Source organism: Mastacembelus armatus, chromosome 6, assembly GCF_900324485.2.
Source record: "Mastacembelus armatus chromosome 6, fMasArm1.2, whole genome shotgun sequence".
NCBI lineage: Eukaryota > Metazoa > Chordata > Actinopteri > Synbranchiformes > Mastacembelidae > Mastacembelus > Mastacembelus armatus.
Window position 1 is genome coordinate 884,314 of NC_046638.1, and position 18,742 is coordinate 903,055.

The 18,742-nt window shown below is 47.0% G+C and overlaps 1 protein-coding gene across 1 annotated transcript; it reads left to right on the plus strand.

The window, feature by feature from the left end:
• Positions 1-1,169: 1,169 nt before the first annotated feature.
• Positions 1,170-18,720, plus strand: zfc3h1 (zinc finger C3H1-type containing). Its single transcript, XM_026310877.1, has 35 exons — positions 1,170-1,874; positions 2,807-3,208; positions 3,437-3,621; positions 3,749-4,202; positions 4,375-4,580; positions 5,027-5,150; positions 5,336-5,430; positions 5,712-5,891; positions 6,502-6,660; positions 6,828-6,965; positions 7,116-7,234; positions 7,356-7,505; positions 7,599-7,773; positions 7,845-7,973; positions 9,248-9,892; positions 10,054-10,160; positions 10,455-10,586; positions 10,671-10,792; positions 10,904-11,005; positions 11,088-11,216; positions 11,738-11,915; positions 12,013-12,199; positions 12,517-12,705; positions 12,825-13,062; positions 13,160-13,265; positions 13,821-14,019; positions 14,309-14,403; positions 14,526-14,633; positions 14,793-14,897; positions 14,981-15,143; positions 15,233-15,333; positions 15,841-15,942; positions 16,797-16,836; positions 17,157-17,219; positions 17,864-18,720. Exons 1-35 carry the CDS (start codon positions 1,304-1,306, stop codon positions 17,981-17,983), a joined length of 6,318 nt encoding a protein of 2,105 aa, XP_026166662.1. The 5' UTR covers positions 1,170-1,303; the 3' UTR covers positions 17,984-18,720.
• The last annotated feature ends 22 nt before the right edge of the window (positions 18,721-18,742 follow it).

The window sequence follows — 18,742 nt, forward strand, 5'->3', positions numbered from 1 at the left end:
TATGTGAAAAATAAAGTTTCTGAATTTGAAAATTTGAATGTAGTTTAATATATATTAGTGCTAATGAAGCTGATAATGAGCAGTTAAATGTTTCCTAATGTAGCTTGAATTCCTAATCTAATCCTAAAATTAGGCCTAACTGACTTGAACCTACATCTGTCAGTACATGTGCAAAAATATATATTTAAAATAAATAAAAATAAGAATTATCACCCTGTAAGATGAATAAATAAAGAATAACAATAAAGAAAAAGCTATTCTTTACTTTTGATAGTAATAATAATAATATATTTCTGACTAGTCAAAAATTATCTTTGATTTTAATTATCTTCAATCATTTTAATGTAATAGATATTTGTGCTTAGATTTGGCAATTCTGATTTAAAGCTGGATTTCTAAGAATAAAGTAAGAACTTAAAAATGTATAGTGGCCTTTCCATTTTATTAAAAGACTAAATTAAATCAAAATCAGCTGCCAAAATGAACACTGTTGGAAATGAGCTATTATCATGCACTGAGAATGCTGGGAACCAGTTAGGCGTACTTAATGCCTGGGAATAAAGATAATAATAGTCATTAATGATGCGTAGGAACAATTAAGGTTCATACTGTAACCTACATGTCTCAGCTGACATGAAAAGCAGAATTGTGAAATGTCAGTGATTTTCTGATGGACTTTTTTGTTGGCAGGTTCCAAAACAGCCAGGGACAGTAGCACTGAGCTATACCCTGTGTGTTGTTAGTGCACAGTGTCGTATATTATGTATATTTTATGTTATATGACATTTACAGTACAATAACTGGAGAATAAATTGTAAATTCAGTGTTATGATTATTTTAAGAACATTGAAACATACATTAAGAATAAGAATAAGAAAACCTTTATTTGTATTAGAAGGAAAGTTTTTGGCCTCTGTATTTAATTTCCAGTTCATTTTGCTGTTGGCAATTCAACGTGCAAAGTAGAAATTCAATACTCATTTCAGTTTGAATTATTTTGATTAAAATATTAAATGAAAGCTTAATCAATTGCATTTCATATTGATCAGTGAAACAGCGCCCCCGCCCGGTGGCCCGTGCAACATGCGCGCCGACCGGATATAAAAGAGTCACATGTCCTTTTATGGTTATCCCCAGTCTCGTAAAGTCTCGCTGTCTCGCGATAGCAGCCAGAGAAGAAGCTGTAGTGCGCGCTGACTGTCACCGTGCACGGACTTTCCATGAACTGTTGGTAAAAACGGAGAAATGGACCCGATATATCAAACCCGATGAACTGACGGTCCGCACGGGACTTTACTTTAACATGGATTTAAAAGCAGCCGCTCGGTCTCCCACGGAGGAGGGGGAGCTGGAAGACGGGGAGATCTGCGACGATGAAACCGAGGAGAGTGAGCCGATCCGGCGGGGGGATGGTAGCAGGCCCCGCGGTGGCGGCGCTCCTCCACGGACACGGAAACCTCATCCTCATCCGCACAACGCGCTGCCACACATGGGCCACCCGCCGCCCGAGTTCCGCCTCATGATGCCATACAACCTCGGACCTCACGGACACGGACCTTTCCCCCCGAGCCACCGGCAGCAGTGCGGGCCGAGCGGGTCCGACCGACCCCCGGCTCCCTCGCCTCCGCCGCCTCCGCTGCCGCCGCTGCCACCGCCGCCTGGGCTCGGTCCTCACGGCGAGCCGAGCCCCCGGTCCAGCTTTTGGGAGCGCAGCCACGGCGCCCTGGGCAGGTTCAGACACCGGGCCATGCCGAACGGTGGACGCGGGGCCTGGAACCGAGGCACCCGGGGCGAGGGAGGCAGCAGAGCTCCCCTCGGTCGTTACGGGCCCGGGGAGAGTCACGGCAGCATGAAAGAGTCTCCTTCGAGAAAACGTATCCTTACCGGCCTACCGTAATTATTTTACCGGAATGTGAGCAGTCAGCGGGGAGTCAATTACGGCTCAGCCCCCGGTAGAAAAGCCCCATAATACTCCACCACAGTGTATGGACTTATCTATCAATCGATAATCAAACACTTTCAGATACAGATCGATCTGGTTCTGGATTCTTTAGCAGCCAAACTCTTGTTCACAACAACAACAACAGAACCTGTAGCATCGTTTCACTCTGATTCCTGTTTTCTCTCATTTTTCCACCTCAACACCAAGAAAATGACAAATATTCTGTGATTTCAGTTTTTTAGCTTTTTTTTATGTCACAGTAAAATCTATCAAAGCTATTGATCACTGAATCAGCTGATTAGTGTGATTTTATGAAACTAAACCTTCTTTACACTTGAGGCTCTTCCTGTTACTTATTGCAGGGTGGCAGACTCTGGGTGTTTCCGTCAGACCTGCTGTGTAACTGCAGCTGCTGAGGAAACGAAACCACCAAAACAATGACACACGTCTGCTGGGACGTTTCACCCAGTTTGAGTTTCCTGCCCAGTGTGTCAGTGCTGAAAGAAGCAATAACCCAGTCAGTGTTTCAGTTACCGAACCCTTCAGTGTCTTAGAGCTGGGATCATTAACTGATTATTACTTTTACTGTAACTGTTTTAATAATCGATTACTTGATCACTTCTTTTTTTTTTTCTTTTTTTTTTTTAAGCTCAGGCCAAAATGTCACAAACGTCTTGTTCTGCTCTGACAGTAGATGTGGAGCCACGTGCGTCATGTGACAGCAAATTGATTATTGAAGAGAAACTTGTCCAGAAAAAAATCATTTGTTCAACATTTCAGTTTTGTTATTTTAGCCAAAGTGGCATCATGGAAACAGTCCTGATTCGTGGCCATACTCCTACTTGCCTTAACCTCTGACCTCAGCGAAGCCCCCAGGGAGGAATCAGACCAGAAAAGCTGCTCACAGTGTTTCCAAAGCAGAGAACAGTGTTGATGAGTCCTTTGAGGACTTGTTGTCCAAGTATAAACAGATCCAGTTGGAGCTGGAGTGTATCCGTAAAGAGGAGACCATGGCTCTGGAGCCCAAAGCATCCCCTATCAGAGAGGACCCTCCAGACCACACTGCCAGTGTTACAGAGACCAGACCAGTACCCGATCCAGTTCAGAGTCCAGCAGGACCAGACGACATCTCCGAGCTGGAGCGGGCAGAGAAGAAAGTCTTCCAGGCGTTCAACATCAAACCTCTGCGTCAGAAACTCCCGACTCCTGCCATCCTGGACGAGAAGTGGACCGAGCGGGACAAAGGAGGAGACGCTGCAACGGGGGGTGAGTTGATCCCAAGCAGACCCTCCGCTTTCTGCACGCTGTGTAGATTTAATCTGAAATAGAAATTACACCATATGTACACTGAGTTACCCATGACATCAACGTGAAAATATGTTTCAGAAATGTTTGCAGAATTATTAATGTTAAAAACGCTTTTAATGGAGCAAACAGTGAAAAGGGATAAATAACGTATGAGGAGGTTTCACTTCCTGTGCTGTGTTTCGTCAGCTGAAGAAGAACAAAGGAGACCAGATGCTGGAGCAGAAACGGAACCAAAGCCCGACACCGAGGCCGAGAAGAAGACATGTCCAAGCTGCAGCGAGGAGGCGGACAAGGAGAAAACTACGAAGATGTGTTCCTTTCACAGAGCGTCCTCAGCCTCCAGTGAGGACTCGGTCATCTCTCCTGACAAGGTGCGGTGCAGAACATGTTGGTTAAAAGTGACCAACATTGTCCTTTATTTATAGGTGATCTAAGACCAAGGTGGTTTCAGAGTCCACATCAGTCTTTAATCTGTTTCTCGCCTCTTCCTCCGAGCAGCCGGTGGTGAAGGTGGAGGAGGAGGAGCTGTCAGAGCTGCAGCTGCGGCTCCTCGCGCTGCAGTCGGCCAGTAAGAAGTGGCAGCAGAAGGAGCTGCAGGTGATGAAGAGGAGCAAAGATCGGATCACTAAAGCCGTCCAGGAGAAGAGCTCAGGTCCTGGCCCCGGAGCCTCTCCGGCCAACAGGCAGAGAGTCACCACCAGGTCGGCGTCCTCCGCTGCCGCCGCAGAGAGGAACAGAACCAGGTCCAAACCTCTGGAGAGGGACCGGGACAGGACCAAGCCTGGGACTAGGCTTGCAGACCGAGACAGAGAGAGACTTCCAGAGAGAGAAAGACCCAAGCCCAGTCCTAAACCAAGTCCTAAACCCAGTCCCAAACCCAGTCTGAAAACACCCCTGGAAAGATGCAGAACTCCAGGAAAACTTCATATGAGCAAGATGATGATCAACCCAGGTGAGAGGGGCCAGACGCTGCCCTCATGTCACTACAAGACTTGCACATGTTTCAGGGTGTCCCACCGCTGCCCAGTCATTCATTACCAATGCATGTAGAGCACAGCTTCACCACTGATTCCTGGAAGCTGTGCATGGTTTGTATTTCCTGACTAATCGGGCTGTTGTCACAGGCTCGATGGCGAAGCAGGCGTTAAGGAAGCAGCAGCTGAGGACATGGAAGATCCAGCAGGAGCAGGAGGAGAAACGACGGCAGGAGGAGGAGGAACGACGCAAACGCGAAGACGAAATCCGCAGAATCCGAGACCTGTCCAACCAGGACGAGCAGTATAACCGCTTCATGAAGCTGGTGGGAGGAAAGACGAGGATGCGCAGTAACGTAAGAGGCTGCACATGTTGAGCTGATTCATGGAGCTTCCCACACAACCACCGATTATTTCTCTTATTAATTAATATCCCAGGTATTTAAAAGGTGGATCTGTACTTGTAGTGCGATTCCTCAGCAGGTCGATGTCTTTGCTTTGTTTAAAAAATGAACATATATTTTAAAATTTAAATTGTACTGTTATTGCCGCTGTTAAATCAGCCACTAAACTGTTCTATGGGAAACATCTGGCCTATCTCCATCCTAGTGGGTCAGATGGATCCAAACAGGACTAGTTTGTCTTCTGAGATCCAGTCAGGGTTAGTCTGTTGTATGGCAGCTTATCTTTCTCTGTGAGAAATGACAGCAGCTGTGAGAGACAACAACCACATGAGGTGATGCAGAAATCTGAGGAATTCTTGATTTAAGTTTCAGGTGTTTTTTTTGTTGTTGTTTTTCAGTCCAGAGAGCGGGAACACAGGAAGTCCACAGGTAAACAGGGTCTGGATGCCTCAGGGAACCTTTACCAGTACGACAACTATGACGAAGTGGCGATGGACACGGACAGTGAGACGAGTTCACCAGGTGAGCTGACAGAATCGAGCCAATCGCCCACATTTAAATAACGTCTCCCTTGGTTTTAACTCATTTTTGCCTTAATCTGGTTACATACATGTTATGAGCCTTGATTCCATCGGTTTTCTTGAAATAACTGGCTCATGTTTGTGTCGTGATGTACGTTTGTGAATGTGTTGTGTTTCTGTTTCCAGTCCCTTCGCCAACACACAGCCCGTTCACAGCAGACAGTGCAGGATGTTTCTCTCAGATGTCTCTGTATGTGGCCGACTCTGCTCAGTTTGGAATGGTACGCTCCCCGCCGCCCTCTGCTTGATTCTTAAATCACCAGTGTTTGTCTGAGACCCAGTGACTGCTCCTATTCCCAACACTGAAACTGCTCATTGCTCTTCCTCTTCCTCCCAGCTGTGGAAACAGCCCTGAAGTGATTTTCTACTGTTTTACCATCACTCTATAAATATATTTAACATTGTGTCGTGTGCGTGTTCAGCCCTCATCACGTTTTTAAAAGGAGTTTTCGAGTTAAGGAATGAAGATGTTAACACAGACGTGTCTCTGTTTCTCTCTCAGCCCTTCCTGTCGCCCATGCTGTCCGGTGTTAATCCCCCACCTCCACCTGTGCCCCCGCCACCAGATGAGCTGGATCCTCCTCCCAAACCTCCCTTTGCCGATGAGGAGGAGGAGGAGGAGATGCTGCTGAGGGAGACCTGCCTGATGTCTATGGCCAACAAAAGGGTGACGACGACTGAGGTTTGTTCACAGTGCGGCTGGTTTTCAAGTCAGTTGACTCTTGTATAGAATAAAATCAGCTGAGCTGAGTGAGCGGGGCTTCACAGGTGGTTTCCAACGCTGGAACTGTCCCCTGGGACCAAGAACTTTGTGTAGAATAGTTGAGGTTTACAAAAAGGAGTACAGCAGAACTGCTCTTCCTGATTATGGAAACACAGCTACGTGCTGTGCACCAGCTTTGCATAAAATAAGGAAGTACTCTGGGACCAGTGTTAGGACAGTGGGTGTTTTGTTTATTCCACCAAACATTCCAGTGGTACTAGTTCCTCCTGCACGTTGTGATGTCTGTTACCGAACTTTCTTCTTACTCCTTCATCTTTTGTAAAGTCTGTCAGGCTGCTCCTTCCTGATCCTTGACAGCCACAGAACAAAAACAGCTGCACGTGGAATTTTCTCCATGCTCTAAACAATGAAACTGTAATACTTATATATTTGTCTGTACTTTGAGAATGTGTGTCAGCTGTACACACCTGTTGGTCCTGTTGTTTTCATGTGTATTATTTTATATGACAACACTCTGCAGCTTCACCTGTGATGACACCAGCAGGTTTTTTGTTTTCCCTGTGTGTAGGACAAGAGCTCCAGCGGTTCTCTGTCTCCGAGCTGTCAGCCTCCTGCAGGCGTTCAGCAGCCGACCAGGGGGAATCTGAGCACGGTCAGTCTGAACACGGTGTCGCAGTCCAGGACCAAGTTCACCAGAGGGCACCACAGTTCCAGAGCTCCACTTGTGGTAAGATCCTCACTCTGAGAGGAGAACTCCTGTTTGTTTAGACAAAATAAGTTAAGATCATCAGTGGTGGTGAAGAAGCTCTGTGGTTTTACAACTTGCAGGTGCAGGGTCTACATGTGGTGTTCTGGGCTGGTTCTTACCTGTTTGTTGTCGTGTGTTTCCTCCAGCTGCCCAGACACAAGTCGGTGGTAGTTTCTCTCAATGACTCAGACGACAGTGACTCTGACATGGACGCCTGCAGCTCCACACAGGCCGTGTTCGGAGGACTCGAGTTCATGATCAAGGAAGCCAGGAGAACGGTTGAGGTGGGCCACGTTTACTGCATCACCTGTATGCGTAAATGTCATGTCATAAATGTGTGTGAGACTAATTCAAAACCCTGTTAATCTGTTTTTTCTTCAGAATATAATAAGAAACAACATTAACAGTTGATCTCATTTGTCATATTTTTCCAGGCATCAAAGCCTAAAGGAGCATCAGGGTCTGAGAAAGAAAACAACCCAGTCAGAACTCCAGAGGCTCTACCTGAAGCCAAGAAGGCTGAATACCGTCTGCTCAAAGAGGAAATCGCCAGGTACGAAACCTTCATGAAACACCGTTGTTACAAACCTGTTAGATCAACATCTGGAGAAATGGTCCTGGAGACGTTCCAGATGTTTGAAAGACTGAAATGAATGTTCTGTGTCTGCTTGAAGCAGGGAGAAGCAGAAGATAATGAAGGATCACAGCCTCGGCCCACGGAGCTCCGCCTCACCTACACGCCTGGAGACTGTGCTGGAGGCTTCAGTGAAACCAACTGCGGAGGTGAAGCTGATTGAAGCGGAGCAGAAGCTCAACAAACACAGGTGAGACCTGGCGTCGATACTGTATGACCAGGTACATTTCAGTTTTAGCTGCTACACAAGACAGATGGTTCAGCGCAGTGTAAATCTTTGTAGAGAGCTGCTGCGGAGAGACGAGGCCATCCTCAGACACCTGCTCCAACAGGAGCTGAAGAAGAGGGAGTCTCTGAAAGCTGCTGAGGCTAAAGTGGCCAAACTGAGAGAGCAGCTGCAGGCCTCGGAGAAGATCGTCACTGCGAACAAGACGCTCCTCAAGAAGCTCCAGGAGCAGGTGGGACATAAACCCTGGAAACTCAGGATTCATTGTGTGAATGTCTGTCTGACCTCTGGTGCTGTGTGCAGGTGCATCGTGTTGAACATCGAGTGTCCATAAAGAAGAGTCTGGCTTTGAGGTTAGAGCAGGAGCTGGCTCAGGCTCACCTGGCTGCTGGGAGAGGATCAAAACGCAGAACAGACTCTACCCAGGCCCTGGTAAGACGACAGGGCGAACAGCCAAACCTGCACGTCAGTCGGTCAGGCAGCACGGCCTGCTGGGAAAGATCCACATGAATCTGAGTTGTACAGTATCAGGAGCAGATGAAGTCAGGAGCATTTCTCACCACACACACATTGAGGAATCTCTCCAGCCATGTGCACAACATTATTAGCAGCTGTTTTAGAACTTAATTCCAAATATTTCATAGTCCTGTGTCTCTTTCTTTTGTGAGAGGAAACTGGGCTCATAATTAACCAAGTACCTGAAAACAACCCTGACATTAATTAATGAAATGATGTAATAATTGTCAGTTACAGCCACATTAGTTCGGATTTTACTGAGTAACCGCAGATGAAGAACCAGGTGTCATTTCCCTTTAATTAGCGTTAGCTAATGCTAATGACTGTCAGACATTTAACACGGACAGAGATTTAGTTCAATTTAGGTTAATGACAGTGACTCTAACGTCTGAACGGTAATAATTCATAATTGATCACTGGTGGAATATTTGACCTATTTAAACATTTTTCTGTAACACTAGCTAACATTAGCTATTTGCTAACTTAGCTGCGGGGTCACGTTAGCTAACGCTAATTCGGTAAACAGCTTTGTGCTAACTATATAATGTTGTACTAACGTTACTGTAGTTAGTAGTTAGTGTTATTAAGAGCAAAGTAATCAATAAGAATAGGTAGAAGATGTTTGTTTGTAATTAATGATAATGTCCTGAGCTAATCGTACATTAGTTAGCTTTAGCCTTGTTAGCCAACTGTTGTCGGTAGCATTAGCGTTAGCTCTTCATTAGCATTAGCTGTGTTTTCTAATCTACTGTTCTGTGAGACGCTTTTCCATGATAGTTTGACTTTATATGTTTATACTTTCTAAATATGTGGATATTAGTAAATTTTTATCTTGACTTGAGTCTCCATGTCAAAATAAAGAGAAAACTTTTATTTTCACAGGTCAAGTGAGAGACAAAGTCTTATAAAAACATTTTCCAGAGGAGAAATTTGGAGAAATTCACAAAAAATAATGTGAATTAAAATCTGATATGATTTAAGCTATAAATATACTTTAAATACGGGCACCCCTGTAGCTTTTTGTGGTTATAATAGAGCATTTAATCAGGAATCCTTCTGAATATTTATTTACTGCTTTGAAGCATTTCTGTCTCTGCTGGCTTTATTTCCTGTGACCAGAGCATGTGTTTACCTGATGATACTGTAATGGGACCCTACCTGAACTTGACTTTTCTCTTTTTCCCACTCAGCCCAGTAAGCTGCAGCGTGTGGATGGAGCTCCCCGCGGCTCAGAGCGTCACTTTGCAGAGCTGATCGCTCAGAAGCAGCGGCTACAGCAGCTGGAGTCTGAATACGCCCTCAAAATCCAGAAGCTGAAGGAGGCTCAGGCCCTGCGGAACAAAGGACTCCAACCAGACTTGCCCACAGAACCGCCACTACGAGCGTCCACCCCCCCAGACCCTCAGGTCCAGGTCGGACACCCCTCCAGTTCCTTCCCTCTGCCCCAGCCCTCCCTGCACGACCTCACGCAAGACAAACTCACGCTGGACAGTGAAGATGTCACAGAGGCTGATGATCACGAATCAGAACCCACACCTGCTGCTCCTGCTGCTGCTCCTGCTGCTAAAGGCCCCCGTCGACACTCCTTCCGTCAGTCCAACTGCTCCTTCACCAAACCCAACCTAGAGCAGCTGAGTTCCACCCCAATTAAAGACAGCAACACCACCAAACCTGCCAAGTCTTCCAACAGCCCCGATGCTCCTGCCGAGATGTTTGCGGGGCTGGATGTGGATTCTCTGAAGCTGAAGTATCAGCAGCAGCCTCGGCTGGGAGAGCTGCTGCTGGCGGAGCTGCAGTACCTGGGCGAGAGCACTGATAAACCTGTACCCGGACAGGTGATCACCTAAATTTTAACTAACATTTTGCTGGTGAATGTAACTTAAATTTGCAGACACATATTTGATTTGATTGTTCCTTTCAGGTTGTCTTGTATCAGAACACTATCGCATGATTTGACCTTATCTCTGTGTGTGTTGGGACTTCTGTCTTGCTGCAGGTGGTGTCAGTGGAGCTGGATGCACCAAATCAGTCAGGGAGCACAAAGCTGAGACCTGTTCCGTTCGCACCATATCACAGCCCTCTGCTGGTCTTCCGATCATACAGGTAGACTGTAGATCAACACGCTTATACAGTCATTGCGTTGCATTGTTTCACGCTGTTGAATGCAATAGACTTAATGTGGGTTTTTGACACCAGTTAACAGAAACAAAGTGAGAACACGGCTCTGTGCAGTGATCTCCACACGTCTGACCGGTGTCAGACATCAGTCACTTAAATGCAGATCACATGGTCACTGGGTCAAATGTGGCTGCAGCTGTCAAACGAGAAGTCACGCTAACATGTGTGAAACCTTTTTATAGACGTGATATTTTCTGATGAATAGTGTTTCTCTCTCAGGTTCAGTCCATATTACAGGACCAAGGAGAAGTTATCCCTGAGCACGGTAACATACAGCAACGCCATCGAACCAAAGAAGTGTTTCTGTAGGTTTGACCTCACAGGAACCTGCAATGATGACGACTGCAGATGGTGAGAGAGAGAAATATTTGTTTGCCTCCATGCTGACCTTTATGTCGTCTGTGATGTTTAATGTCTGCGTCCTCTGACCTGTAGGCAGCACATGAGAAACTGCACTTTGACTGGGAACCAACTTTTCCAGGATATCCTGTCGTACAATCTGTCTCTGATTGGCTGTTCTGAGAGCAGCTCAGATGATGACATCAGTGTTGCCACAGGTGAGCCAGAAACAATAATCTGTTTTCTAAAATATTTTATCCTCTTTGTAAAATTGACTTCCTTCAGCCTCTGGGTCTGGTGGATTACCTGAGTTTCTGTCTGTTTTGTAGAGAAATATATGAAAAAGCTGTTTGGCACTAACAAAGACCGTATGGGGGTCGATCAGAAGGCCGTCCTCCTGGTCAGCAAAGTGAACGAAAGCAAACGACACAGTTAGTGAACCTTCCTTATAACATTGTTCAGCGTCAGAGAAACAATCTGCTGATTTCTGACTTGTTCTTTTGGTGTTTACAGTCCCTCCGTTCACCACCTGTAAAGACTTGAGGAGGTGGAGGCCGAAGCCGTCGGCACAAAGCAGCCTCAGCCCTGAGGACGACGGCGAGGATGAGACGGCGGGGGAAAACGTGACGCCAGGAAGATATGGTGAGGAACAGAAAGAGAAATGATGCAGTGGAAATTCTTCTACTTGTTTAAAGGACTGTGAAGTCTCTGGTGTGTCAGGACCAACCCAACAGACATTAATGTGACGGCACCACACAGGAAGGGTTTTTGGATCCTTTGTGACTGAACACACACTTTTATTTTTCAAAGTTTTGAAATCTAACTTTTCATTTTGCAGTAGGACAGTTCAGATTCAGCTCAAAACATTGAGCCTCTCAAAATAACTGTGACCATATAAACGTCTTCAGCTTGTATTTTTAAGTGGTTTTAACTCTCGTGACTTTGGATTTTTATATTTGTGTCCACATGCTTAGTGTTTTTGTGTTTCACTGCTGAAAGTGTTAGTGTAAGAATATTCGTTAACACGTGTTCAGACCAGGTTTAAAGTCTTTTATTTGTAGAGAGACCTGATTCATTTCAAACCCGCTAAACCCTGAACATCCGGATGATATATTGTGGATCAGCTGGAGCTCTGTCAGTTATACCTGTGTCTGTCTGTGCAGACGACTGCTCTAAGACCAGCCTGTCGGTTCTGGACGTGTGCGTCACATCAGAGGACAAGCGTTACTTTGTCAGTGAGACAGACGACATATCAAACCTGGAGACCAGCGTCCTGGAGAATCCTGGAGATACTCAGCTGTGGATCAAACTAGCTTTCAAATACCTCAATCAGAGCGAGACGTAAGTCGCCAACCAACAGATCCTGAGCTGAGTTTTTTTGTTGTTCCCCTTTGACTTTGTTTTGAAAAACGAAGATATAATGAGTTTTCTCCTGCAGGTCTGCAGCAGAGTGTTTGGAGGCCGCCTTGAACACGTTGTCTCGTGCTCTGGAAACGAACTGTGATAACCCAGAGGTGTGGAGCCACTACCTGTCCCTGTTCTCCAGGCGAGGCAGCAGGGAGGAGGTCCAGGAGATGTGTGAGATGGCTGTGGAGCACGCGCCCGACTATCAAGTGTGGTGGAACGTAAGTCCTGAGATGTGTTTCACAGGCCTGTGCTGTCATGCCGAGCGTCCACAGACAGCTGTGACTCGCTCAGGAAAATTTTCAGGAGTGTTATTTTTATTTTAGTGCTGATACTTTTATAGTTTACGCCCCAACATGTGCTAACAAGTCATTTACACTTTACAGTAAATGCCACCTCAGGTTTAACTGTCCACATCTCTAATAGAAACATCCTCTGGCCCTGGTTCTGATTCTCTGCTCTCAGCACAGAAACTGGCTAAAACATTCAGAGCATTATGGAATAATACCATGTGGTGCTGACTGATCTCCCCCTGCAGTATTTGAACCTGGAGAGCTCGTTTGATGGCAAAGACTACGTCTGTGATCGTCTGCTGCAGTTTCTCCTCACTGAGGCGTCTTCAGGGGTCACAGAGAAACTGTCCTTCCAGCTGATGGAGGCTCTGCTCTACCGAGTCCACCTCAACGTGTTCACAGGCAGGATGGAGAGTGCTCTGGCTATTTTACAGGTGAAAATGGCAACTTTTAACTGTGCTTGAGTCCCTGGATAGTCTGGTTTTAAATTGAAATCCTCACCCTCTGAAATGAAAGTATAAAAAACCATTTTATTCCTTTGGTTTTGTCTCAGAATGCCTTGAAATCGGCCAATGAAAGGAGCATAGCTGAACACCTGACAGCCAGCGACCGGGCACTGGTCTGGCTCTCCTACATTCACCTGACGGAGTTCGACCGGCTGCCGTCCAGCCTGTATGACCCAGCAGAGTCTGGTCCCTCCAGACTGGTCAGCAGAGAGTCCTTCCTGCTACCGTGGAAAACGCCGCAGGACATCAGCACGCCGCTCGACATCCTCACCGCTCTGTTCCAAGGTAACCAAAGGAAACAAACCAGAATCAGCCAGGCCTAAAGATCATGCTGTTCCGATTCAGGGTGACAGTCTCATCACCTGTGGTGTTTCCTCCTAAGATGCCATCAGTCGCTGCAGTGATGAGTCTCTGTCTCAGGGTGAGAGGACTCTGGCCTGTGTTCCTCTTCACACCAACCTCATCTTCTTGAACAAACTGCTGCAGAGGTGAGTGTCATGTGACTGACGGCAGTTTGAGCAGGACCAGTTGGTCTGATGCCAAAGTCCTGTACCTGTATTTTCTTTTAAAACCTGTTTTTGTGTGTAGCTTACAGTAACAAAGCTGGGAGCAGACCGTGTGCTGGAACTGTGATTTACTTGCATTGTAGTTTTTCATTTCTTTGTAAGCAGCGTTCGATCAACAACGAGACTCAGTCTTAATGAACGTCACCTTAAAAAATGGAGACAAATTGTTTTACGTAAATAATGTTAAAGACAAGTTGAAGCAACGACCGACCCCTTCACTGACCTGCAGCGTGTGATCGGTGAAACTAACTCTCCTGTTCAGATGCTGGTCCAGCTGCTCGACCTGTTGCTGCCGTTAATAAGAAGCATCTTTCCCTTCAGTCACGTTCTCTCGTCTGACGTTAGAGACCAAGCAAACAGCTGAGACCAGGAATAGACCAGAATAACTGCAGATTATCAGAATTTATCAGGGTGTCTGGCATGAAACGTGCAGTATGTTTTCCTGGGTGTTGATCTGTTTGAACGCCACGTGAACAGGTATGATGAGGGGATCGGTCTGTGCGAGTCTCTGCTGGAGTGCTGTCCTGAGTCGTGCGTCCTGCGAGACGCTCTTGCCGACCTCCACATCAGGAAGGGGAGCGGCGATCAGGCGGTCAACATGTGGCTTCACGCTCTGGCAGAGTGTCCCCACAACGCCGAGGTCTTCTACCACTCCTGCAAGTTCCTCATGGCTCAGGTGAGCTCAGGCGTTCACACGGTTTGTTTCAGGAGCTTCTGTTTAAGAAGGAAACAGAAACTGAACTGTCCCTTAAAGGTTGATCCTGCATTTGGTATCTCTGTAAGTCAAAGAAACCTGTTTCTAGCCAAACACATAATTTCCATCTTAATCCTCAGAAAAGTAAAAGTGTTAATGCTGCTTTCCTAAAGTTCCTTTGTCCTGAGAGTGTGAGCTCAGCTCTTCCTGCTGCTCTGGCCAGGTTTCATTTCCACTATAACTGTCGAAGTGACCGTTTGTTGACCAACAGGAGAAGTCCAACGCCATCGCTCCTCTGTTTCGAGCATTCATCCTGTCTCTTTGTGAGGATGAGCAGAGTCAGAAGAAACCTGTGGACGTCCTGCGGTACGTTGAAGCACACCTTCGCTTTACAGAGCTGCTGGAGGAGTGAACTCTGAAGTTACTGTGACTCATTAAAAACTTGTCTAAGTTCTTTTTTTTTTTTTTTTTTTTTTTTTCCTCTCCAGCCACATCCTTGGTTTCCACACAGACGAGTTCCTCAGAGGTCCCATCATCAAGAAGGAGCTGGAGGAGCAGCTCCGTCTGCAGATGCCCTACCTCCATCTGATTCACTGGTGTGTTCAGAAGTTTAGCCCACATCTGAAACAGGCCTGAGAAATGAGCTGACAGAACTGACACACTGAGTTCTGCCGTCATTTTCCTGTAGAACCTGTGATTTGCAGGTCCAGCGGGGTGAACTGCAGTTACTGAAGCAGTGTTGGTTGTTGTTGCAGTCGGTGGCAGTGGCTGCACGGTTCTGTGGACGAGGCGGCGGATGCCTTTGAGAGGGCGCTGGGATCAGCCATGCAGCTGGAACAGCTTCACAAACTGTGGATGGAGTGAGTGTCACGGATCAGTACCCTCTGTAGGTAAGACCGGTGCCGTCACCACAGGGTTTCTCACTGGGGTTCTCGTTCTGCAGTTACCTCGAGTTCAGCTGCAGCCAGCGGGCCCGTGGACCCGCCAACCTTCAGTCCAAGGTGTTCTCAGATCTGGTCCATCGATGTTTGAGCACCGTCCCGTCGCGACTGGAAGTTCCCTTTAACCCGGCAGAGTTCTGGAGCTGCTACCGCTTCCACAACAAGGCAAGAGCTCAGTGGATTCAGCCTGTGTGTGTTTGTGTTTGTGTGTGTGTGTGTGTGTTTGATGATTTTCTTCTTCGTTGGATCTGCAGGTGGTGACGCTTTACCTGAGCTCTCTGCCACAGTCCCAGCATGCACTGGTGCTGGAGAGGCTGCGATACGCCATGCCCAACAACACTGAACTGGGCCTGAGGTACACACACACACACACACACACACACGCTGGCTGATCTTTCTGTAGTTGTGGGGTCTCTGATGTGACCCTGTTGGAAGCAGGATTATTGCACCAACCATTCCACCTCCGTGCAAATGACTGACTCCAGGCCTGAAACCAGGTCTAACCCTTCAGACGTGTCCTCACAACAGAGGTTTTTAAGTCAAAGGTGTCCACACAACCACAGAAAGACACCATCATACACACTCTACCACGAGGAGCAGTCCGCTACAGGCTGTGTGTGATTTTAAAACCTGTCAGCTGCATGTCTGAGATGCTGCTGCTGTTCTTCTCCAGTTGTGTCGAGGTTCCTGACTTTATGAAACACCGAGCAGGTCAGTGCTCGTCAGACTGGGCTCTGTCCTCGGTGTGTTTCACATGAGTGGATTGGGCTTCCTGCCTGTGTGTCAGAGGGCTGTTGTCGTTGCTGTTGTCGGTACTTTCTGAGTTCAGTAGTCGTGTCAGTGCTGATCTGTCGCTGCACAGGTTGCTGCATCAGGAGTGGCAGGACGGGAACATTGAACATCTGAAATTCCAGGCCAGGATGTTGAGCAGTAACACCCCAAAGTGTTTGACCAGCTGGAAAATGTAAGTCCAAAAAAAAAAAGCTTCTGCTAAACGGGCCAAGAAAACACAAAGCAAATGTTGAGTTGTTGAAAATATCAGGATGTGGTTTAGTTTTTTGTTTTTATTTATGTATTTTTTGTTCAATGGAAACCAGAAAAGCTGCTGAATCTAAATAAATGACAAATCTGGTGATAGTTTTTCTTCTTGTCAACAAATCCCTGAAAAAACACGGACTGTGTCCAACACACACTTCATATGTGAGCTCCCACAAACTGGTTGCGTCTTCACGTGGAGTCTCTCCCGTCATCACATTCACTCCTGCTGCTGCTTCTGGTTCTGTGGTGCGTCTAGAGCCACTTCCACGCCACTTTGTACAGAAGCAGCATTTCACTCTGGTCCCGGATGAGTTCGCGTGCACAGGTTCTGGGCTGTTTGGACAGAGAAGTGCAGAGTTCGTGATTTATGGACGTAACGTCGTGGTTGGGGAGTGAAAAGTGATGAGGAGGCGTCACCTGTGGTCAGTTAGTCCAAAAGTGAAATGCATGAAGTTACTATAATATTTAATATACAATGAGAGAAGGTGGAAGCAGAAGCTATTTGGGTTTTTACTGAATCAGTAACTGAAAATACAATTTAGTGCTGAAATGTGTTTTTGGAGCAGCGGTTTATGTCCAGTGAGGATGTTTAAGTCTCCGGTCGTGACACCGACACGGGGCAGCTTCGGACCTGGCCGTGGGATTTGTTGGCAATAAGAAAAGTCCACAGATGTACCCCAGGCTGACCCACTGAAATAGACTGACATGTTTTGTTAGCTGTTAGTTTTTGTAGTTTTTGCAGGCGAGGAGCTGACGGAGTGTTTGTGCTGTTTCTCGCAGAGCGATAGCTGTGGAGAGGGAGCTAAAGGAGCGATCCGAGGTGAGTTAGTGATGAGGGATGTGACGGTTACCGGGCTCTAATGGAATAATTACACAAACTGACCTCTCCTGTAAAAACCATCCAAAATGAATGAAGTTTGGCATGAAGGCTTAGCTCTGTCTGCCCTGTCACTGACCTGTTTCCTCCCCACAGGTGTTTTTACAGTAACGCTGCTTTATTGTCAGATTGTTTCTGTTTTATGACATGACCAACCCTCTGACTTCGTTCTACACTGTTTTTCCCTCTGCCCTTTTCTGAACTGACAATGCTTCGACATCTGGTGTGCCCCCCCTCTTTTATTTTATTTTTTGTTTTTGTAGGTGCGACTTCTGTATCAGCAAGCCCTGCAAAACCTTCCACTGTGTGCCGCCCTGTGGAAAGATGTAAATTACCCCCTTCACTTCCTCTTTAACATGCACACACGTTAGCGCACACACATTAGCAGACACGTTAGCACACACATAGCACACACACGTTAGCACCCAGTGTCAGTGACCCCGGTCACTTCACGTGTCTCAGGCTAAAGGCACGGTGAGGTTGGACCCCCCCAGCACAGGGACACGATTTGACGTGGAAAGAAAATACAAACTCCTGCAGCACAAACGAGCTTTTACTTTTTCATTGCAGGTGCTTTCAAAAAACGGAAATAAAATGTTAGAAACGATGATTTGATAGGACAGAACCCGTCGATAGGAATCGTAGCTGATGAAGCTGATGACGTTTCCGGAGCTGATCAATTCTGAGACTATATTAGAGAGAATATTAGAAACAGCTGAGTCTGAATGAAGCTCATTGATGCTGTGAAGACTAAATAACAGAGCAGGTGGTTCTGTGCTGTGGGGGATTATCCTGAGACACTGAAGTGACTGGGGCTGGGTCTTTGTTGTTAATGTCTCACCTGTACCAACACATGTTCACCTGCTGCCCCCCCCCCTCTGTCACCCTGTCTCCCACCTTGTTTCACCTCACGTCTCTCCCCCTCTTGTCTCTCGCCCCCATCTCTCCGTCTTCGGTCTCTCCCCTCCAGCGCCTCCTGTTTGAAGCGGCAGAAGGAGGTAACTCAGACAGGCTGAGGCGGCTGGTGGACCGGAGTCAGCAGGTGGGCGTGAGTTTGGTCGTGGGCCGAGCGCAGGGAGAAGACCACTGACTCGTCCTCGTCCCGGCGGCGCTACAATCATTACTGTTTCACAATAATAGACAGCAAGCAGCCGATTGGCTGCAGGTGATTGAGTGACGAGGTAAGACAGACTCTCCGCCCCCTCAGGAGTGTCCAAATGTGTGTGGACCTGCTAATGTCCCGTCATGTACGTAAGTATAGACCTGCTGAGTGCCGCAGTCTTCTCTCTCTAACCCGTGTCCCTCCGTTTGTCACTTTCATTTGGATTTCATTTCCTCCCCTTTTTGTTTTCATTTACCTGAGTCTGGGGGGGGGCGTCCGGGGAGTGGACGGACCAGGTCAGTGTAGTGTGACCCCCTCCTCCCCTCCTCTCTCCCCCCTCCCATGTGTGTGTTAGAGGTGTAGCCCTGTAGCCATGCTGCCAGCGTGCACGTTGTCTTTCTCTGTGCCAGAGGAAAAGCAGGACTTTCTGCTGTTAGTGGATCAAACTGGATCTGTTCAGTATTTTTGTTTTGAGGCTCCGGCGGTAGGAGAGTGGGGGGGACTGCCCCAGAGACTGATCCCCGCTGACCCCCCACCGGGAACACTACTGTTAGACACAGTCAGGACTCACTAATATGACTCATGTGCAATTTGTCTGTTTTCTTTTTGTCAAAATTCTGCCATAAATGATTAAAGAGTATTAGCAAGGAGAGGAGAACTCAGTCCTTCCACTGTTGTTTTTTACATGTTGGATTGAAATGGTATTAAAGAGTTTTCTAAAGATACAAGTGTCTCCAGAGTTTTTAT